This window comes from Salvia splendens, chromosome 10 (genome assembly GCF_004379255.2).
Source record: "Salvia splendens isolate huo1 chromosome 10, SspV2, whole genome shotgun sequence".
NCBI lineage: Eukaryota > Viridiplantae > Streptophyta > Magnoliopsida > Lamiales > Lamiaceae > Salvia > Salvia splendens.
The window spans coordinates 29778552-29802259 of record NC_056041.1 but is presented as its reverse complement, the minus strand read 5'-3'; the positions used below and the strand labels follow the sequence as shown (position 1 = coordinate 29802259).

The window sequence follows — 23708 nt, the reverse complement described above, 5'->3', positions numbered from 1 at the left end:
AACGAAGGAAAGAACGAGCGTAAGCGGCCGACCGGCGTCGCACGTGACGCCTTGGGCGGCCGCCGAATAATCGAACATGCACGAAAATCGAGAAAGAGAATTTAAAGGATATTAATTAGAGTGCATGCATTCTAATTATCGTCGTTACCGAATTTTGATATGAATTTTATGTATTTTGCGAAAAGGTGGTTCGCACGCACGCTAAAAGTCGGAACGAGGAATTTTACGGAAAACCTAAGCTGTTGAGGTGGGCTTTATTCCTAAACGCTTATTCTTGAATTAATATGTTTATGGTGTTATAAGGATGATTTTATAAGTATGTCATGCCGTGTTTATGTTTTTGAAACTGCCTATCTGATTGTCTACTAGAATAATACTCTACTAGACTTTGATGGTTAACGAATTCGGGTCTAACTAGGGTCTACGCCCTACTTAGACTAGTGCACTGATGGGGATTGTGAGCCGTCCCCTAGGTCGGCCGGTCCAGTGATCGAGATTGTGGCCACAGTCTCGTTTCACATGATGGTTCAGATATGGTATATGATGGAGGATGATGTTAGTCCGCGCGGACACCTTTTTATGGAAATGAACTTTAGTGTTTCTCGGCCCTTTTAAAGTAAAACCCGGGATTCACTCGATGATGGCTTGACATATCTTAACGATGAATGTTTTTGGGCGTGAGTTCACTGGGTGCATCAAGTACTCAGCCCCTGCATATGTTTTCCCTATGTGCAGGTTGAGCGAGGTCGGGAGGCGGAGGATGTTGAGCGATGATCCAAGAACGTATTAAATCACTGTTCCGGTTACTATTATGTCTTCATACATAGTAGTAGCTAAAGTCTCAAATTGCTTCCGCTACTCAATGTTTCCAAAATTTCTGTTAACTTCTTCGAGCTGTTGAACTCTGTTATTTCTTTTTGTCGAACTTTGTTATCTCATTATGAAACTTCGGATTTGAAACGTTGGTTTTTTTTTAAAATGGAATTTTTCGTCCTTGACCGTTAAGTAGTAAGGCCTTGATTTGGTTGATTGTTTCCCCCTTCATCCCGGCTTCTTATTTCCCCCACTAGTCATGATTTCCCGTGTTTCCTATCCTTAGGAAGTGCGGTCGTGACAGAATGGTATCAGAGCGTGTTTTTCCTTCCGCTCTGGACCGAGAGTCATTTATTCAATCTAGTCTAGACTCGTTTCGCTAGACTAAAAGAGTATTCGCTTAACACCCAACACTCCGTCTCACCGCGCTCAACATGAAAGAAGGCAAAAGTTGAAACGAAGCATAATAGAAGTGATAGAATGAATGGGGCGCGAAAAGGGCGTGAATTCCCAAGGAATGATGAGATGACGAGACGAGTAAAAACCTTGTGAAGCGCGATTAGCGTTAGGTTGAAGGTTAGACGAAATTGTAAAAGTACCACGTTTATAAAATACGAAACAACTATCCTTAGATGATAACTTAAAAAGAAAAGAATTTTTATGACTTTTTCCTATGGAAATTGACAGGTATATGCACGGTAACACGTATGACGTTCTCTACGCGTTTTGATTCTTTCTATCTCGCTTATTCTTTTTCTACGATTGGTTGCTAAGGGAACTCACTTTTTGTAGATGGCGATCACGATCCACGCACCGCTAAGGGGAAGGTACGTCAAGAATGGATTGCGGGCGGTGGAAATGTATCGCGAGTTCGAGAGGGACGCGAGGGCCCCTTCGATATCTTATGTCGCCGATTATTTGACCTTATGGCGGGATGCTCATGGCTGTGGAGTGAGGCACTATGAGGGAATCAAGAGATTGATTGATGGACTACCGGCACCTTGGAATAGGTGGGCCGACGAGGCTTCACGGTCATACATCTGGCATAAGCTTCCCGACTACAGCATGCAGGGAGACATGCATGGTTTTGTGAAGGTTCTCTTGGAAGCACTGGTCGATGCTCGTGGTGGACCGCCACCCTATGCTCCTCCTAGGAAGGAGGCGTCCTCATCGGGTCGCAGTCCCTACAGCGGGGGTCGATACGAGAATGAGACGCCGCAACCAAACTGCCCTAAGAGGAGAAGGCTTGGGATGCGTACCTCCGCACCTCCCGCGACGGAAGTCCTTGTAGTTGATGAGCATATCGACGACGCTACGGATGTGCGGGAGAGTGATGAGGAAGAGGAAGAAGATCCCCTTGAAGACGAGGAGGATCCCATGGAGGATGAGGAAGACCCCGAAGAAGAGCCCCTTGCGAGAGAGGTTGAAGTTAATAGCGAGGAAGGGGCGAATTATGAGAGAGCTCCCGAGGAGTAGTGTTCTTTTACTGTTTTGTTAGTTTCGAATGTTTTGCTTTGACGAACTATGTAGTAGTTTCTTTTGCCGTTGTTTTTCCCTCCCTGTTTCAAAGACCTTGTGAAACACGTACTTGTTGGTTTTAAGATAATTAAGCTTCCGTTGTTTTATCGTTGTGTTCGTTTTACCATGTTGTGTATGGAAAGTTGTGTTATCGCTTTGGAAAGGTTGTGTGGAGTGGTGATGGTAAAGTTGGTTTTTATACTAATGCATGTGTTGAACAGAATGCCTCCCCGACGTGCCGCAGTTCACCACGAGAATGAGGCAAGCAACGAGACCCAAAGCAGTGTGGGTCCTGAAGGACAACCACCACCACCTCCACCACCGCCACAGCCGGAACGGAACATCAAGAAAGAGTTCCGAAAGGAACGTCCTCCCGTGTTCGATGGAATGGGAGATCCAACCAAGGCCGAGACCTGGATTCGGGCCATAGAACGCATCTTTAAGTTCTTGAGGTGCACTGACCAGGAGCGCCTATCGTGCGTGACTTATCAGCTCACCGGATCCGCAGAATTCTGGTGGGAGACTAAGCAACGGACAATGACGCAGGAACAGTTAGACACTCTGACGTGGGAAGACTTTAAGGAGGAACTGTATGACAAATACATTCCAAGGAGCTACCGTAAGGCAAAGGAGGCCGAGTTTTACAATTTAAAACAGGGGCGGATGACTGTGACACAATATGACCGTGCTCTATGTGACATGTCTCGATATGCACCCGAGCAGGTAAACACAGACGAGAAGATGGCGGAGAAGTTTTGTGCCGGTCTAAGGCACGAAATCAGGATGGCTTTGGCATGCCGTGGCAGACTCTCGTATGCCGAGTCATTATCCCGTGCACTGGACGTAGAGGAAGCGATGCCACGGGAAAGGACAGTTACGCCCACTACTCCAACACCGCCGACCTCACAGCAGAATTTCCGGGATAAGAGGAAATGGGATGGGAACCGCGCACCCTTCGACAACAAGAGGTTCCAGAGTACCCCAAACTCTTCCCAGGGAAAAGGAAAGCAAGCTGCTCCCTTCCAATGTGGAGATTTCCGTCAGAGAGCACCTCCTTGTGCCAAATATCAGAAGAACCACATGGGAGAGTGCAGAGTCAGGACCAACGTGTGCTACAAGTGTGGTGGGGTCGGACACTTCGCCAAAGAGTGCCCGAGCAACAACAATGCTGGAGGTGGGGGAATGCCGAACTGACCTTGAGGGAATCCTACACCACCTCCGCAGCAGCAGCAGCGTCGCCAGCCATATCCGACTCAAGCTAGGGCCTATGCCTTGGGACGCAAGCAAGCAAGAGCCCCACAGGGAGAGCCAAAACAAGATAATCTGGCAGGTATGGGAACATTACTTGACATGCCTGTTGTTGTTCTGTTTGATACGGGTGCGTCGCACTCTATTATATCGCACTCCTGCGTGAATGCTTTAAGACTGCCTGTTGATGAACTTGAACATAAGATGAACGTGAACTCACCGGTAGGAGGCCTTGTAGAAATTTCACAATCTTGCTCGAACATAGAACTCACGGTGGGAGAACTTAGTTTAGTGGCGCACAACTTGCATGCTATGCCGATGGATAACATCGACATTATTCTGGGGATGGACTGGCTAGCTGAAAACTATGCCACTATCCGATGCCAAGAGAGGCAAATATCGTTACAAACCCCGGGGAAGGAGCCCTCTACCTTCCACGGAATTTTGATGAATCGACGAACTTGTGTGATATCGGCACTTCAAGCGACCACGATGATTAGGAAGGGGCGTCTGGCCTATCTTGTGTATCTACAAGGACATGACAAGAAAGAGAGGAAAGTTGAGGATGTGGCAGTGGTACGTGAGTTTCCCGACGTATTTCCCGATGCATTGCCAGACCCTCCTCCTGACCGACAGTTAGAGTTTACTATCGATCTGGAACCAGGAGCCGCACCTGTATCGAAAGCGCCATATAGGATGGCACCGAAGGAGTTGGAAGAACTCAAAATCCAGCTGCAAGAACTACTGGACTTGGGTTTTATCCGACCAAGTGTGTCGCCGTGGGGAGCACCGGTGCTGTTTGTGAAGAAGAAAGACGGGACACTGAGAATGTGCATAGACTATCGGGAATTGAACAAGTTGACTCTCAAGAATAAGTATCCTCTACCGAGAATAGACGACCTGTTCGACCAACTCAGGGGAGCAGGAGTATTTTCGAAGATGGATTTAAGGTCGGGATATCATCAGTTGAGGGTACGAAGGGAGGACATACCCAAGACGGCATTCCGAACGAGGTATGGGCATTATGAGTTCGTAGTAATGCCGTTTGGACTGACAAATGCACCGGCGGTATTTATGGACTTAATGAATCGAGTATTCCATCCATACATGGACAAGTTCGTCTTGGTATTCATAGATGATGTGCTAGTTTACTCGAAGGATGAAAAGAAACATGAGGAGCACCTAAGGATCACGCTGGAAACACTCAGAACAGAGAAGTTATACGCCAAGTTCAGTAAGTGTGAATTCTGGCTAAAGGAAGTAAATTTTCTGGGGCATGTTGTGACAGCCGAAGGGATTCGAGTTGACCCCGCAAAGGTGGAGGCCGTGCAACAGTGGTAGGCGCCAAAGACCCCAAACGAGATTCGGAGTTTCCTTGGACTGGCAGGATACTACCGAAGATTTATTGAAGGATTTTCTAAAATCGCAAGGCCAATGACTCAACAATTGAAGAAGGGGACCAAGGTCAATTGGACACCGGAGTGTGAGGCTAGCTTCCAGTTGTTGAAAGAGAAATTGACCACCGCACCTGTTCTAGCCGTGCCGGAACCGGGAGTAGACTATGTGGTTTACACTGATGCATCGAAGATTGGACTGGGGTGTGTGTTGATGCAGAATGGTAAGGTGATTGCCTACGCTTCGCAGCAGTTGAGACCACACGAGTTGAATTACCCTACTCATGACTTAGAACTAGTGGCTGTTGTGCACGCATTGAAGATTTGGAGGCACCATCTCTATGGAGTTCGGTGAGAAAATTCGACTGAAGGTGAGGAAGGGCGAACAAGAGAAGTTTCGAGAGGAGGCTGATAATGCTCTCACCTACGAGGGGAGACTATGTGTGCCAGGCGACGAAGGACTTCGAAATGAAATTCTGACCGAGGCACACGAGACTCCATACACCGCTCATCCCGGAAGTACGAAGATGTACCAGGACTTGAAGGGATCATTCTGGTGGGATGGAATGAAGAGGGACATAGCTTTGTTTGTGGAAAGATGTTTGGCATGTCAACAAGTGAAAGCTTTACATCAATGACCCTATGAGAAGTTGCAACCGTTGGAGATTCCGGAGTGGAAATGGGAACATATCGCCATGGATTTTGTGACAGGACTACCAAAAACCCGACAAGGGAATACAGCCATTTGGGTGATTATAGACCGCCTCACCAAGAGTGCGCATTTTATACCCATTCCCATAACACATGGATCGGACAAGCTGGCCCGGATCTATGTGAAAGAAATAATTCGGCTACATGGGGTGCCAGTGACAATCACGTCAGACAGAGACACCAGGTTTACTTCAAGGTTTTGGATGAGTCTACAACGAGAACTGGGTACACGACTGAATTTCAGTACTGCTTTCCACCCACAAACCGATGGACATTCCGAGAGAACGATTCAAACTCTCGAGGACATGTTGAGAGCCGTGGTTCTTGACAGAGGAGAAAATTGGGAAGTGGTACTACCGTTGATCGAGTTTGCCTACAACAACAGTTTCCAGGCAACAATAAATATGGCCCCATATGAAGCACTGTATGGTAGGAAATGTAGATCACCACTCTACTGGGATGAGGTTGGTGAAAGAAGAATACTCGGGCCAGATTCGGTCGAAGAAATGATAGAGATCGTGCGACAAATTCGACAAAGGATAAAGGAAGCTCAAGACCGACAGAAGTCGTATGCTGATGTCCGGCGTACTGATTTACAGTTCAATACGCGAGATAAGGTGTTTTTGAGGGTATCTTCGTCGAAGGGGATAACGAGGTTCGGTGTAAAGGGGAAGTTGAAGCCACGATACGTAGGGCCTTATGAGATCCTTGAGAAGGTGGGACCCGTAGCGTATAGGTTGGCACTACCACCAAGTTTTGGGACTGTGCACAATGTTTTCCATGTGTCACAGTTACGAAAGTACGTGTTCGATCCCAAACACGTGGTTCATCAAGAGGAAATGATCCTGAATCCTGACTTGAGTTACGAGGAGAAGCCCGAAGCTATTCTGGACAGGAAAGTGCAAGAGTTGAGGAACAAATCGATCGCGTCCGTGAAAGTACTTTGGAAACACCATGGCCACGAGGAGGCTACTTGGGAACTCGAGGATAAAATGAAAGAAAGATACCCGGAACTTTTCGTTGGAAATGAGTAAATTTCGTGACGAAATTTCTGTTAAGGTGGGTAGAATGTAACACCCGTACCTTAAATAAGAAATTAATTTCATGTAATGAAATAATGGATAAAATTATTTCGAAATGTTATGCTTCCCGATAATTGTGATATGGGAAAAATTATGGTTGATGTGTTTAATGTGGAAAAAAGGAATGTGTTTGTTCTTAATTGTGATCGATGGGAGGCACGTTTAAAGGCCTCATTGAAAGATCTACGATGAAATTGCTATTCATTAGCAAAGCGAATGAATTAAATGGAAAGAAATATATGTTTTAATGGATAGCAATGTGCGTAAAGCGAGGAACGGATGAATGGATATTATATTTGGAACAACACCAAATATAAATTATGTACGATTTCTCGTACTTTAATTTTGATTATGAAGAACGGGATAACAAAATTTAATAAAGGGCCGTGAATTTTAAGTAACGAAGGAAAATACGAAAAATATAAAAATGTATGAATTTATTTTGGTTTCTCCAAAATAAATTTGAAGTCCAATTAAATGCAAGATAACTCGATTTTTCTAATTACTCTTTTAAATCCTCCAAGTAAGAGTACTTTTTGGGGCTTCCCATTTAATTGAGCCCAAACCAAAATGTACTTAATTTGAGCCCAACAACATGGGATTCAATAATTTCCAAGCCCAAAAGCTTTCTTCTTCCTCTCTCTCACAAAATGGTCGACGGTTTCTCCCCCATGACGCACCAATCGGTTCCTCCACCCCTCTAACTTCCCCCATTACTTCCACAACTCAAGAGACACCCACTACATCCTTAAACCATTACCTAAACACCTCACATTACACATCAAAGGAGGAAAAAGAAAAGAAGCGGCAAGAGGAAGTGCCGAGGAGAAGGAGAAAGCCTTGAGCCATCCACCTTGTGTTTTCTACCATCTTTTTCAATCTTCTTGGAGGTATAATCCATTCCTATCATTAAGCATGTGTTGTTTTAAGCTTTACATGCATATAGCTTTGATTATCCTCCATAACCGAGTTAAGTAGAAACCGACGTAGAACCAACCGAACGATCGCCGTAAGTAGTCGACGCTATGAAAGAACTTAACTTTTTGATGAAAACGCGTGTTGCGGGTTGATTCGGGGTTGTTCGGGGTAATTTTCGAATGGGAAGAGGTCACCGCCGGCAACGGGCGACGGCGGACATGCCGCGCTCGCCGGTGCTGCCGACGGTCAGAGGCTGGACCTCCCATGGCGACGACGGCGACGTTCCTCTCCCCGGAGAGGCAACAGCGGCGCTGGAGCAGGCAGCGACGGCGGCGCAGAGTGACGGCCGCGGCCTCCGACGGCGGCGAACGGAGGGGCGAGCAGCATGTCGTCGCGACGTTCCCCACCCCGGCGGCGACAGCAGCTTCTGACAGGCAGCAGCTTCTGACAGGCAGCAGCTCTTCCGGTAGCGAGCGGCGGCGGCTGCTGCGTGTTTTCCGTCGGCCGAGAGAGAAAGCGGGGAGAGAGAGAGGGAAGAGAGAGACAGAAATGAGATAGAGAGTGAGATAAGAATGGGCTATGTTAGTTTTCTTAGATTGGGCCTCTTTTTTTTCTTTTTAAAGTTGGGCCCATTTGTGTTGTTTTGGAGATATAAGGTAGTTGGGCTTCCTAATTAAATTATTGGAGGAATAAGGTAGACTAAGTAAATAAACCTTTGGGCCGTCAATTAAAATTTAATCGGGGGAAATTATTTAATTAATTCCCGGAAGACTTTTTGAGGAATGAATAATTTACCTAGGTATGAGATAATACTTTTTCATCGGTAAATAATTACGGAAATTAAAGTATGCTCGTAAAAAAAAATAAAAAAATAAAAAATAATTTTTTAGAAATTATTTTCGACGTTATGGAAGATACGAGGAGTCAACGAAGGAAAGAACGAGCGTAAGCGGCCGACCGGCGTCGCACGCGACGCCTTGGGCGGTCGCCGAATAATCGAACATGCACGAAAATCGAGAAAGAGAATTTAAAGGATATTAATTAGAGTGCATGCATTCTAATTATCGTCGTTACCGAATTTTGATATGAATTTTATGTATTTTGCGAAAAGGTGGTTCGCACGCACGCTAAAAGTCGGAACGAGGAATTTTACGGAAAACCTAAGCTGTTGAGGTGGGCTTTATTCCTAAACGCTTATTCTTGAATTGATATGTTTATGGCTTGACATATCTTAACGATGAATGTTTTTAGGCATGAGTTCACTGGGTGCATCAAGTACTCAGCCCCTGCATATGTTTTCCCTATGTGCAGGTTGAGCGAGGTCGGGAGGCGGAGGATGTTGAGCGATGATCCAAGAACGTATTAAATCACTGTTCCGGTTACTATTATGTCTTCATACATAGTAGTAGCTAAACTCTCAAATTGCTTCCGCTACTCAATGTTTCCAAAATTTCTGTTAACTTCTTCGAGCTGTTGAACTCTGTTATTTCTTTTTGTCGAACTTTGTTATCTCATTATGAAACTTCTGATTTGAAACGTTGGTTTTTTTTTAAAATGGAATTTTTCGTCCTTGACCGTTAAGTAGTAAGGCCTTGATTTGGTTGATTGTTTCCCCCTTCATCCCCGCTTCTTATTTCCCCCACTAGTCACGATTTCCCGTGTTTTCTATCCTTAGGAAGTGCGGTCGTGACAATACAACCACCCCATAATCCTTAAACCACCCGATATTGGCCCCTAGAAAACCCGAAAATTCCACTCTGACCCCCACACAGCAAAAACCTTACAGATTGAACCCCAAATTCTTGAAAATTTTGAAAACCTACCTTCTATACAATGTAAAAACTCCTTTGATGCCTTAGCATGTTCCTCTATGTCCCAAACAGGCCCTACAGATACCCATTGGATTTTTGATTACGGAGCAGCTGACACAATGTCGTTTGATGCTTCTGATTTTCTGACTATCTCAAAACCCACTAAGTCTTATGTCCAGACGGCCAGTGGGGACCTAGCTAGAGTCCAAGGGGCCGGAACAATCAATATTTCGCACACTTTACGCCTATCTAACTGCCTTTTTGTCCCATCATTATCGCATAAACTCCTATCTATCAGTCATGTGACTAAGGAGTTCAATTGCAAACTACTGATGCAGCCTCAATTTTGCATGTTACAGGATATCAAGACGGGGACGATAGTTGGGCGTGACACTGAGCGCAACGGACTGTACTATGTAGACGAGATAGCCCAACAGAGTGCTGCAATGCTGACTCACGGACCGACTGACAGGCAGGCTTGGCTTTGGCATCGTCGGTTAGGACACCCATCCATGGGATATCTTCGCATGCTTTATCCTAAGTTAGGTACCTCTATGAATTCTTTTCATTGTGAAACTTGTTTGTTAGCCAAAAGCCACAGACACACCTTTAAGTTGAACAATACGAGAATGAAAACACCTTTTGCTTTAGTCCATTCTGATGTTTGGGGCCCTGCTCCTATTATTGGGGGACAAGGTTTTCGTTATTTTGTGCTATTCATTGATGATTATTCTCGCATGACTTGGATATATTTTTTGAAACAATAGTATGATGTTTTTGACAAATTCACTGAATTTTATACCCTAATCCAAACCCAGTATCACCAAAAGATTCAAATCCTTAGGTCAGATAACGGGGGGAATTTGTCAACACAAAAATGTAAGCCTTTTTCCGAGAAAATGGAATAGTTCATCAAACATCTTGTGCTTATACTCCAGAACAAAACGGGGTCGCCGAAAGGAAAAATCGATATATCCTCGAAGTAACCCGAGCCCTTCTACTTGAATCCAAAATACCCAAGTCATTCTGGCCCGAAGCCGTAGTTACTGCAGTTTACCTGATGAACCGCTTACCAACTTGGATTCTGGAATTCAAATCTCCCTTAGATGTTTTTTCAAAACATTACGAGCTCCCATCCTCCTTATCTCTAGAACCTAGAGTGTTCGGGTGTACAGTCTTTGTCCATATCCCTAAGCATGAACGTACCAAATTTTCCCCATGTGCCCTCAAATGTGTCTTCCTTGGTTATGGGAAGAATCAGAAAGGCTATAGATGTTATGATCCAACCACTCGACACATACACACTACCATGAATTGCGACTTTGTGGAGGACGAGTACTTCTACAGCCAATCTAGTAGTCAGGGGGAGACACAACCTTCAGATAATCATCCGAACAGTGACCAACTAAATTGGCTGCCTGCACCCATACCCAACACTGGTCCAAGGGAAATACACTCAGGGGGAGAGTCACAGCCAAGCCCTGTCGCAGAAGTTGGTCCAACAGGGGAAGTTAACGGCACCGCCGGGCCGTCGAGTCCCGTAGTACAGAACGAGGCGCAAGGTGACATTGACCAAGGATCAAACCCGTCTTCGATTCCTGAGGTAAACCGTTCCAATAATAATGATAGTATGTCTTCAGAGAATACTAATGTTGATAGGAACAATGGAGTCGAATGCGAAACGAGTGGCGGATATGTGGAACAACCGTACGAGCTACCCCCAAGAAGTACAAGAGGAGTTCCACCGCGGAGATACTCACCAGAATGGAAAGGGAGACGGGCCAGATATGCAATAGCAAATACAGCACAGGGGCAGCTATCAGAAATGGCTCGAGCGTTCGAAGCAGCGTTGTATGAAGATGAGGAAATTCCTCAATCATTTGAAGAAGCATCCAGGCAATGACATTGGAGAGAAGCTATGAAGAAGGAGATAGATGCTCTCATAAAAAATGAAACATGGGAAAAGTGCACATTGCCTAACGGGAAGAAACCAGTCGGATGTAGATGGATCTTCACCATTAAAAGAAGAGCAGATGGTACAATCGAGAGATACAAGGAAAGACTTGTGGCGAAAGGATACACCCAAGTGTATGGAATAGATTATGAAGAAACCTTCTCCCCGGTTGCAAAGATGGACACCGTCCGAACCTTATTGTCTGTAGCAGCCTGCAAAGATTGGCCCCTACACCAGTTCGACGTCACCAATGCCTTTCTCCATGGGGCATTAGAAGAAAACAAGGAAGTTTATATGGAAGTACCGCCAGGTTTCTCGGCAGAATTCGGAAAAGGCCAAGTGTGCCGTCTGAGGAAAACACTGTACGGATTGAAGCAATCTCCAAGAGTCTGGTTTGGAAGATTTTGCCAGGCAATGGTTAAGCAAAGGTTCAAGCAAAGTATCTCCGATCACACACTCTTCACGAAGAATAGGGGAGACAAGATCACTTGCCTAATTATCTACGTGGACGACATGATCATCACTGGAGATGACAGTGAAGAAATTCAAAGCCTGAGAGAGAATCTGTTTAAGGAGTTTGAAATGAAAGATCTTGGAGCATTGAAGTACTTCCTTGGAATTGAAGTGTTGAGATCTAGACACGGAATATTTCTACGACAAAAGAAGTATGTCCTAGGTTTGTTGGCAGAAACAGGCCTATTGGAGTGTAAGCCGGCAGAAACTACCATGATCCCAAACCACGGTTTAAGAATAGAAGAAGGAACTGATCTTGCAGACCGCGAGCGATATCAACGACTAGTAGGGAAGCTTATCTACTTATCCCACACTCGGCCAGACATTACCTATGCAGTTGGCGTAGTTAGCCAGTTCATGCACCATCCTCAAGCTGCTCATATGGAAGCAGCCTTAAGGATCGTTCGTTACCTAAAAGGAACGGTGGGCTATAGAGTATTCCTAGCTAAAGGGGAAGACTTGGAAGTCGACGGATACACAGATGCAGACTGGGCGAGCAATCCCGTCGATAGGAAGTCCACGGGGGGCTATTTCATCTTTGTTGGAGGCAATCTTGTCACATGGAGAAGCAAGAAGCAGAAAGTGGTGGCTTTATCGAGTGCTGAAGCTGAATTCAGAGGAATCAAGAGTGGACTCATGGAAATCCTGTGGCTTAGGAGATTACTCACAGAAATTGGGTTTCCACCAACCCGAAAGAGTCAGTTATTCTGTGACAACAAAGCCGCGATTAGCATCTCAGAAAATCTAGTGCAACACGACAGAACAAAACATGTGGAAGTTGACCGACACTTCATCAAAGAAAAATTGGAAGGAGACATTATTGAATTCCCTTTTGTCCGATCAGAAGAACAATATATTGACGGATATATTAACCAAGGCAGTTCACCCCAAGATCTTAAAAGAAATATTGTGCAAGTTAAGCATTGGAGATACCATTGCTCAACTTGAGGGGGAGTGTCAAACTTACCTAAATCAAAGGAGGCAAATCGGGAGTCAATAAGGAGACAAATTGGGAGACAAATTGGGAGTCATTATGTAGAAATTGATACTCAATTGATATGCATACTTTGTTCTAAAATAGATTCCCTCCTATATGAAGGAGATGAACGATTGTAACATTGACACAAGAAAAAATAATACAAACTCTTCTACTCCCAACTCTTTTTCGCCAATATGTCCATCGCCTATCTCGATAACCATCTTTAAGAGCCTGTTGCTGATGAAATTCCACTCCTTGTCATGTGGTACTGTAAATCATTTGCTTTCGGATAATGAGAGTAAATGTGTTGATCTCCCATTTGAAGTTACCGATGAGGAGAGGGAAATAGTACATTTTACTAGAAGCAGTTTCATATTAGGTCGTTCTGGCACTGGGAAGACGACTATCCTAACTATGAAGCTGTACAAGATATTTCAGCAGTACAGCGTAGCTTCACGGGATTCTGTGGCAACTGACGACATTGTGAGTACCACAGATGAAGATGAAGATGATGATGGCAATATGAGTATCACTGATGAAGTTGATGTCGAACCGTGCCATGGTGGTCTTAAAGATGGTAATCGAGAGAGGCGGAATTCCTCTTGCTAGGCATTGGGAACACAAAGGATTTAGGAGTAGAGAAGGTGATTGTATTTTCGTTGTTATTTCTGAAGAATTACAGCCCTCATGATATAGGGATGATTTGCCACCATCTATGGAAACTATACCAATCTATTCTAGGACATAATATGATTTACATAATTCCATAATTCTTGCAATCTTTTCCTTCCGTAGATGTTTCCATTGATGCAGTTTGACACTCCCCCTCAAGTTGAGCGACGGTATCTCCGATACTCAACTTGTCCAGAATTTCCTTGAAGACTTTCGGATGAACTGCTTTAGTTAGGATGTCTGCAAGTTGTTCTTCTGACCGAACGAACGGGAACTCTATGATTCCGCTTTCGAGCTTCTCCTTGATGAAGTGACGATCAACTTCAACATGTTTGGTTCGGTCGTGCTGCACTGGATTTTCTGCGATACTGATCGCTGCTTTGTTGTCGCAGAATAATTTGCTCTTCCGTTTAGGTGGAAAGCCAATATCTGTCAACAACCTTCTTAGCCACATGATTTCCATCAGTCCACTTTTAATTCCGCGAAACTCTGCATCGGCACTCGATAGAGCGACCACCTTCTGCTTCTTACTTCTCCAAGTGACTAAGTTTCCTCCTATAAAGGTGAAGTATCCCCCTGTGGATTTTCTGTCGACTGGATTGCTTGCCCAGTCAGCATCCGTGTATCCATCGATTTCCAAATCATTTCTTTTAGCTAGGAACACTCCATAGCCAATGGTGCCTTTTAGGTATCTCACGATCCTCAAGGCAGCATCCATATGGTTGACTTGCGGTCGGTGCATGAATTGGCTGATAATGCCGACTGCATACGTGATATCGGGTCTAGTATGTGAGAGGTATATGAGTCTCCCTACTAACCTTTGGTATCTCTCTCTGTCTGCAAGATCAGCTCCCTCTTCGATCTTTAATCCATGACTGGGAATCATTGGAGTTTCTGCAGGTTTACAATCCAATAACCCTGTTTCGGTGAGCAGATCCAAAACATACTTTTTCTGCCTTAGGAATATTCCGTGTCTGGATCCCAACACTTCAATCCCAAGAAAGTACTTTAGTGCTCCTAGATCTTTCATCTCAAACTCTTTGAACAGATTTTCCCTCAAATTCCAGATTTCCTCTGCGTCGTCTCCGGTAATGATCATGTCATCTACATAGATGATCAGACACGTCATCTTGCCGTTCCTTCTCTTTGTGAAGAGTGTGTGGTCAGAATGGCTTTGCTTAAACCCGTGTTTAAACATCGCTTGACAGAACCTCCCAAACCAAATTCTTGGAGACTGTTTTAATCCATACAGCGTCTTCCTGAGGCGGCATACTTGTCCAGCTCCAAATTCTGCTGAACATCCAGGGGGTACTTCCATGTATACTTCATTATCTTTCTCCAATTCACCATGTAGGAATGCATTCGTCACATCAAATTGGTGTAGAGGCCAATCTTTGCATGCTGCTACGGACAGTAAGGCTCGAACAGTGTCCAATTTTGCAACTGGTGAGAAGGTCTCCTCATAATCTACTCCATACACCTGTGTGTATCCCTTGGCCACGAGTCTCGCCTTATATCTCTCGATTGAACCATCTGCACGCCGTTTTATAGTGAATATCCATCGGCATCCGACTGGCATCTTCCCTGTCGGCAGTGTACACTTCTCCCATGTTTCATTTTTTATTAGAGCATCTATTTCTTTCTTCATGGCCTCCCTCCAATGTTTGTGTCTTGAGGCCTCCTCAAATGACTGTGGTATCTCCTCTTCTTCATATAGGGCAGCTTCAAACGCACGGGCCATTTCAGAAAGTTGCCCTTGAGCAATGTTTGCCACTGCATATCTGGCCTTTCTCCCTTTCCAATCTGGAGAGTATCTCCGTGGAGGTACCCCTCGTGTACTTCTTGGTGGTAATTCATATAGTTGCCCTGTGTCTTGGTCTCCACTACAGATTTGGTTCTCATTTCCACCGTCCCTGTCACCATTAGTACTTTCTATGCATATATTATCCAGATCAGAATTGTTTACCTCTGGATTCAAAGAAGGGGTTGACGGTTCAGCCATGGCACCTAACTCCTCGTCCTGTTCAATGGGATTCGACTGCCCGGTGGTACCACTACTTTCCTCTGTTAGACCAACGTCTGTGACATGACTTGGCTTAGGCTCGTCTTCTCCCCCTGACTGGTTTCTCCCCGGGTTAGGCATAGGTGTAGGGAGCCAATTTAGTAGGTCACTTGTAGGATTGTTGTCCGGTTGAGTCTCCCCCTGACCACTAGATTGGCTATAGAAGTATTCTCCTTCCACAAAGTCACAATTCATTGTCGTATGCATACGGCGTGTGGCCGGATCATAACACCTATAACCTTTTTGATTTTTTCCATACCCTAAGAAAACACATTTGAGGGCACAAGGTGAAAACTTAGTACGCTCATGTTTAGGAATATGGACGAAGACTGAGCAGCCGAAAACTCGAGGTTCAAGTGACAGTGAAGAAGGTAATTCAAAATGTTCGGAGAAAGTATCTAGGGGAGTTTTGAATTGTAGGATTCCAGTAGGTAGGCGGTTCATGAGATGGACAGCGGTGGCTACGGCTTCGGGCCAGAAGGTTTTGGGTATGTTGGACTCGATTAAGAGTGCTCTGGTGACTTCAAGGATGTATCTGTTTTTCCGTTCTGCTACCCCATTTTGTTCTGGAGTATATGCACAAGAAGTTTGGTGGACTAAACCCTTTTCTCGAAAAAAGTCTTGCATTTTTCCATTCACAAACTCTCCCCCATTATCTGACCTAAGGATTTGGATGTTGTGATTGTATTGGGTTTGGATAAGTGTATAGAAATTTGTGAATTTTTCAACACTTCAGACTTGTTTTTCAAAAAATAGACCCACGTCATACGAGAGTGATCATCCACAAATAGTACGAAATAACGAAATCCTTGACCCCCAGTAACAGGTGCAGGGCCCCACACATCAGAGTGAATCAACGCAAAAGGTTTTTTCATTCTAGTATTATTCAACTTAAACGAGTGTCTATGGCTTTTGGCCAACAAACACGTTTCACAATGAAAAGACTGCATAGAAGTAGCTAATTTAGGATAAAGTAGACGAAGATATCCTATAGATGGGTGTCCTAACCGTCGATGCCAAAGCCAAGCCTGCCTGTCTGTCAGTCCGTGAGTCAGCATCGCAGTACTCTGTTGGGCTATCTCATCCACATAGTACAGTCCGCATCGTTCAGTGCCACGCCCAACTATCGTCCCCGTCTTGATATCCTGCAACATACAAAATTCCGGTTGCATAAGTAATTTGCAGTGCAGTTCCTTAGTCACATGACTAATGGATAAGAGCTTATGTGATAATGACGGAACATAAAGGCAGTTAGACAGGCGTAAAGTAGGAGAAATATTGATTGTTCCCGCCCCCCGGACTTGCGCTAGGTCGCCACTGGCAGTTTGGACATAGGTTTTTTCCGATTTTGAAATGGATACAAAATCTGAGGCATCAAATGACATTGTGTCGGTAGCCCCGCAATCAAATATCCATTGGGTGTCTTTGGTATGCGATTGTGAGGTTGAAGAACATGCTAAGGATTCAAAAGAATTTTTACACGGAATAAATGGCTGAATTTGAGGCGGTTTTGGCAGTTGGGGGGCAATCTGCAAAGTTTTGGCAGTTTTGGGGTCATTGTGAGGTTTTAACAAAATTCGTGGGGTATTGTGGGGTTTATGGAAAGTCTGGGGTGGTTTTTGATATATTTGGGATGAATGGGGTCTGTTTTTGGGTTTTTTATTTTTACTGGGTGGATTTTTGGATTGAGTATGAGAATGGGGTGAGGTTTGTAATATAGGGAAATTGGAGGGGTTTAATTTTGGTAGTGGGGGAATTTGGGTAATTGATCGAAGACCCCCCCCCCCCAAGATTTGAAACCCCAGCCGCATCTCCCAATTTCAGGAGGACCCTAGCGCCGTCTTCCTATCCACCGGGGGGCGTCTCAGCTGCCGCCATCCGGTAGCCACCGAGGGGTGCCGGTTTTGTGCCTTCTGACCAGGATTTGACCACCGATGCCGACGCCACGGTCTTCGGTTCGTCGTCTCCTCCGTGGGGTCTGACCTCTCCATTCACGGCTGACAGAGGGATGATGCTGCCCACCGGTTGATCTCCGGCGTAGGTAGCTCTGTCCCCGTTGGCCATGGATGCCCGGCCTCCGCTTCCTCCTCGATTTGAGCATACAAGTTTGCTCTTGTCTTCATCCTTTGGATTCGCCTGAAATTTGGGCGGTCGGGTTGGTGTTTTGGAGTTGGTTGTTATCATCCGCATAAGTTCCGCAAATTGCGCGGCTGACAGATTGATGGGGCTGTTATTGACGATGGCTACGGTGTTGTTTGAGTCGGTTTCGGTTCTGTCGGTTTCTGACATTGTTTGTTGCTGGTTTTTGCAGGTTTACAAAGGTCGGGAAAGGTATTTTCGAGACAATGATGATAATTTTCTGAGTCCCAAGCAAGACCAAACCTGCTCTGATACCATCTTAAAGGTAATCGAGAGAGGCGGAATTCCTCTTGCTAGGCATTGGGAACACAAAGGATTTAGGAGTAGAGAAGGTGATTGTATTTTCGTTGTTATTTCTGAAGAATTACAGCCCTCATGATATAGGGATGATTTGCCACCATCTATGGAAACTATACCAATCTATTCTAGGACATAATATGATTTACATAATTCCATAATTCTTGCAATCTTTTCCTTCCGTAGATGTTTCCATTGATGCAGTTTGACAGGTGGATCCGCAGATCGTGTATTACACCAGCTATTTGTCACCGTTAGCCCAAAACTGTGTCGTGCTGTTAAAAAATATGTAGCTCAGATGAAAAGGTGTGTTCATCCCACTCTGTCATCTATCATCTAGTTGCAATGCTACAATCCATTTATAGCACTTATGTGATGAAAGTTTTGTACATAAACATTAACTGGCAGCATTTTTTTTTTTTGCGGCATGAAGATACACACCCTATTTGAAAGAGACATCTGTAGTTTTTCATATATATTTAACGGAATATCATTTCACTATACTTTACGTTTTTCTCAAAGAGAAATAGTCATTTACATTAAACATCCTCCTGTAATTTTGAAGTTAAACTTGTTTGAAAATTGTCCTCTTTGTTCAAGCATCCCACTCTTTGCTTCATTATTGTTTCAAATATTTGACTCATGAGAGATTTACACATGTCTAACATTTGCCAGCATTGCTACTGAAAACAAATGATGTGAATCCATGTATTCACAATCATAGAATACAACGATGTCGAGGGCCTTGGGTTGATTGGGGCCCGAAAAGAGGGAGGAGACATGACAAGGAGTCAAGCCGAATGTGGAGGTCAGTTCAAACGTCAATATGCGTACTGAGACGGTGTCCAAATGCTGATTCAAGACCACCATCGTCTTCATCGTCGAAATACCTTTGCGTGGATACCTCACACGCCCCAAACGGAGTTCGGATGAGAGAGATATGACCGTTTGACTAAAGTCGCGCAATGCAGAACGAAACGCGCGGGCGAGCGTTTTTCCTCATGCAAAACGCCCGGTCAGGCGTTTTGTCGAGAGATCAATTTTTGTCCAGAAACTTCGCTCGGTCGGGCGAAATGAGCCTAGGGAAACGCTCGGTCGGGCATTTTATCCGGGATGTGTTTTGTGACCAAGAATTGTTTTATTTTGCTCCTTTTTCACTCCTAGTATAAATATACATGTCTAGGGTTTTTGTCATCAGTTTTTGAATGATATTGTAAGAACAAAGTCTCCATTTGTGAACACACATCTTCATTTTTGAAGATTTATCAAAATCCCTTGTGGTTGCATTCCAATCTATTGCCGGGCCTAGGTTGAACATTAAGGTATGCAATTCTAGTTCTTGTGTTGCTAGTTTTGTGGAGCCATTAGATTCTTGCTTTCGTGAAAGTTGTCTTGGGTTGTCTTCATTGTTTTGTAGAAGGTCCATAGGTTCCAAGCATCTATCTAAATCATAACACCTTCACCTTCTCCCTTTTCCACCATTTTTATTGTTTCATTTCTTGTTAGGTTTGTTTGAGTTATTGAAATATTTACAAGAGCAAGTTCGGGGCAAACATATGTGTCTTGAATCACTAAGATTCACATTATTTGGTATCAAGAGTCATTGGTTCTTGTTCTTGTAAGTTTGAACAAAAAAAACAGAAAAAAAGAAATTGTTAAAAAAAGAGTCATACTTCAAAATATATCCATGATCTTTAGCTATAAATTGGTATATGTATTGTTGGGTATGTCAAATTGATTGTTACAAAGTTGTAGGCCGAAATTACATCAATTGTTGGGTCTATTGTTGTTGGGTGAAATTGTGCACACAAAGTGTTTGTTGATTTGTCACATTAGCCTAGCACCTTACTTTCACTAATCTTGTGAGGGAGAGTATCTAGCCACTAAATCTCTAAGCCTTCTGAGAGATTTTGGGTGTGAGTTTGGGGAATTGGGGACATGCTTTGTGGGTTGGGAAGTGAGCTCCTCACTAAAATCTCCATTCTTGGGTGTGTGCGTTGTTTGGGTTACTAACAAAAGGGACGTGTCCCTAGTCCTTTTTATCTTCTTTGTAGGTACCTGAAAATGCCACCACATACGAGGAATTCTAGGCGCAATTCGCTTAGAAGGGAGGATGGGGACGACATCGCGTCCACATACGACGACACCCTCAAAGAGATTGATGACAAAACTTATGAGAGAGGTGGCGGGGATGCGTGGTGACCTTACCACTATGCAAGGGGGCTTTACGACTTTTCATGAGGATATAGCCCTCCTCAGAGATCGAGTTAGGCATATCCATTCTATAGCACCTAGTGACCGAGAGAGACTTGATAGGAGTGGCTACAAGTCAAGGTACCATGATGATGGACTTGATAGAGGGAGTTGAAGGGAACGAGTTCCAAAGTTCCATAGAGAGTCACACTCTAGGAGGATGAGTGATCATGGTCATCATAAGGTGCATGAGTGGTTAATGGGGGAAGAAACCTCAAGTAGAGCAAGGAAGAGCTCAAACTCTCGACATTATGGTTGTGGCACAAGCGGAAGAAGTGTCCCACCAAAGAAGGTGGACTTATCTCATCCTAGCTATCACACGAAAGTTTCGTCGTGGTTGTCATCCAACTTCCCTCCTTCAAAGAGCTTGATTCAAAGTAAGTGTGACAATGTTAACCACATTGTTGAAGAGCGTGCCAAGCATATGGTGGATTTTGTTTCCGATAATGATGAAGAGCAATGTGATGATGAAAAAGAATCCACAACCTTACATGAAGAAGACTCACGCCCAACTTTTAATGATGGCGTGTCTAGCATAGTGGAAGATGAAGACGAGCGTGAGCCATTAAAATTCCTTCAAGTCTTGAGCATGGAAACGAAGCCAAATGAAATTGGAAAAGTAAATGAACACTTAAGGAATGATCAAGAGAGAGAAGAAAATATAGAGTGTGAGAAAAGGCTAAAATGTGAGATACAAAAGCCAAGAGAGAGTGGTGGGGGTGAGTGTGAATCAAAGCTATCAAGAGAGAAAAACTACAAGCATGTGAGAAAAAAAAGTGGCTTGTTAGATTATAAGGTCAACCTTGGGTGGGCACTAGATAATCCTTTGCCTTTTGCCCTTGGTGAGAAATATAAATTTTTACCCACTAACACTTCTTATATTTCTTTTTGTGTTGATGAGCCTTTTATAGTGAGTAAAATTGAAGACATGGAAGTGAGACATCATGATGCAAATGGCTTGGAAACTACCTTACCGAAAAATGATCAAGAGGAACAAGAGCAAGTCGAAGAACTCATTGCCCAAGGTTCAAGTACACTATCCTTGCTTCCTTGTGATGTTTCTTTGAAGTGCTTGGATAAGATTGATGTGTTGGACAATAACCTGCTTTGCAAAATTGATTTGAACCATGTTGAGCCTATCTTGTACTTAAAGCATGAGTTTGTAAATTCAAGAGTGACACATGTGAATAAGATTGATATTGCAAAGCCGACTTGTGATGATAGCTTTGTCATTGGTGATTTGTGGCATCAAGAGCTTGAATCTTTGAATGCTAAGTCTATCTTTGCATCATATGTTGACCCTTTCTTGATAAATCCATACATTGATAGGAATATCACTTCTCTTAAGGATTTTAGCTTGAATGTTGGAATGAGCTCCTTACATACTAAGATACCTAAACTTTCTTTTGTTGGAAATTTTGAGTTTCTTAAGTGTGTCAATGGAACTAGTAGACCAAAGATGAGTACATACATTATTGATTTTATTCATTGGTTTACTACATGCTTTTATTGGAAACTGGTAAAACCCTTCAATGTGATTGGAATATTCTATGGTCATTTTGTGAAGCACTTTTCCACTCACATGTCTTTTGTGGGTTATGTTGTGACTAAATTCATAATAATGCCTTGTTCCCATGTGTGTGCCCATGTCTTGAAATTATTAGAGCAATTACGATGGGCTTATTTTGATAAGTTCCTTATGTTAATTGATGTTATGTTTTACAAGATTCATGTGGTGTTTTACAAGGTTCACATGTCTTGTGTTGAACATACCCTACATGCTATGCATAATAATTTTTGGTCAAATTCTTCTCATAATAATGATTACTTTTTCAAAGTGTTGGAGAAATTAAGTGAGCATCACGTTGACAACCTTGATTCTTTACTTGGTATGGTTCCTTATAAGCTTAAAGAAAATGATCTTAAGATTGAGGTCTCCTTTGTTCTCATTGCTAAATTCGATTTTGAATGTGATAGTGGAAGTTGGTTCGTTGATTGTGATTGTGAGAACCATCTCCTTGTTAGTGAAATGTCTTTTTGGTTCCAAAGTGAAATCAGCCTCTTGTACGGTACTATGATATTTGATCTGGACTCGCTCGATTTTGTAGGTGTACTTGATCGGGATTTGAGGACAAATCCTTTAAAAGAAGGAGGGGATGATGTGAATCCGGGTGTCACAATAATGAATCAAAGAATCGGATTTGAGGACAAATCCTTTCACAAATAAGGAGAGGATGATGTGAATCCATGTATTCACAATCTTAGAATACAACGATGTCGAGGGCCATGGGTTGATTGGGGCCCGAGAAGAGGGTGGAGACATGACAAGGAGTCAAGCCAAATATGGAGGTCTGTTCAAACGTCAATATGCCTACTGAGACTGTGTCCAAATGCTGATTCAAGACCACCATCGTCTTCATCGTCGAAATACCTTTGCGTGGATACCTCACACGCCCCAAACGGAGTTCGGATGAGAGAGATATGGCCGTTTGACTAAAGTCGCGAATGCAGAACGGAACGCCCGGGCGTTTTGTCTAGAGATCAATTTTTGTCCAGAAACTTCGCTAGGGCGGGCGAAATGAGACTAGGGAAACGCCCGGTCGGGCGTTTTATCCGGGATGTGTTTTGTGACCAAGAATTGTTTTATTTTGCTCCTTTTTCACTCCTAGTATAAATACACATGTCTAGGGTTTTGGTCATCAGTTTTTGAATGATATTGTAAGAACAAAGTCTCCATTTGTGAGCACCCATCTTCATTTTTGAAGATTTATCAAAATCCCTTGTGGTTGCATTCCAATCTATTGTCGGGCTTAGGTTGAATGTTTAGGTACGCAATTCTAGTTCTTGTGTTACTAGTTTTGTGGAGCCATTAGATTCTTGCTTTGGTGAAAGTTGCCTTGGGTCGTCTTCATTGTTTTGTAGAAGGTCCATAGGTTCCAAGCATCTATCTAAATCATAACACCTTCACCTTCTCCCTTTTCCACCATTTTTATTGTTTCATTTCTTGTTGGGTTTGTTTGGGTTATTGAAATATTTACAAGAGCAAGTACAGGGTAAACATATGTGTCTTGAATCCCTAAGATTCACCTTAACAACCCTGGACATTACAACTACTACACTGGTATGGATGATGCTAATGAAGTTTCTGAATTTAAAGATATCCCAGATACTTTTGTTGGCATTCAACAGGAAAAATACCCTCTTATCATTACATTTCACAAGTTTTTGATGATGCTCGATGGCAGTCTGGGAAAGTCATACTTTCAGAGGTTTCCTTTGGTAAGAGATTCCCCTCAATTCAGAGACAAAAGATGAGTCGCGTTACAATCTTTCTTGAGGAATAA

At 43.6% G+C, this 23708-nt stretch overlaps 1 protein-coding gene across 1 annotated transcript; it reads left to right on the top strand.

The window, feature by feature from the left end:
- The first annotated feature begins 17629 nt into the window (after positions 1–17629).
- LOC121751650 lies at positions 17630–18911 on the top strand. Its single transcript, XM_042146449.1, has 3 exons — positions 17630–18146; positions 18324–18417; positions 18787–18911. Exons 1-3 carry the CDS (start codon positions 17897–17899, stop codon positions 18806–18808), a joined length of 366 nt encoding a protein of 121 aa, XP_042002383.1. The 5' UTR covers positions 17630–17896; the 3' UTR covers positions 18809–18911.
- Positions 18912–23708: the final 4797 nt, after the last annotated feature.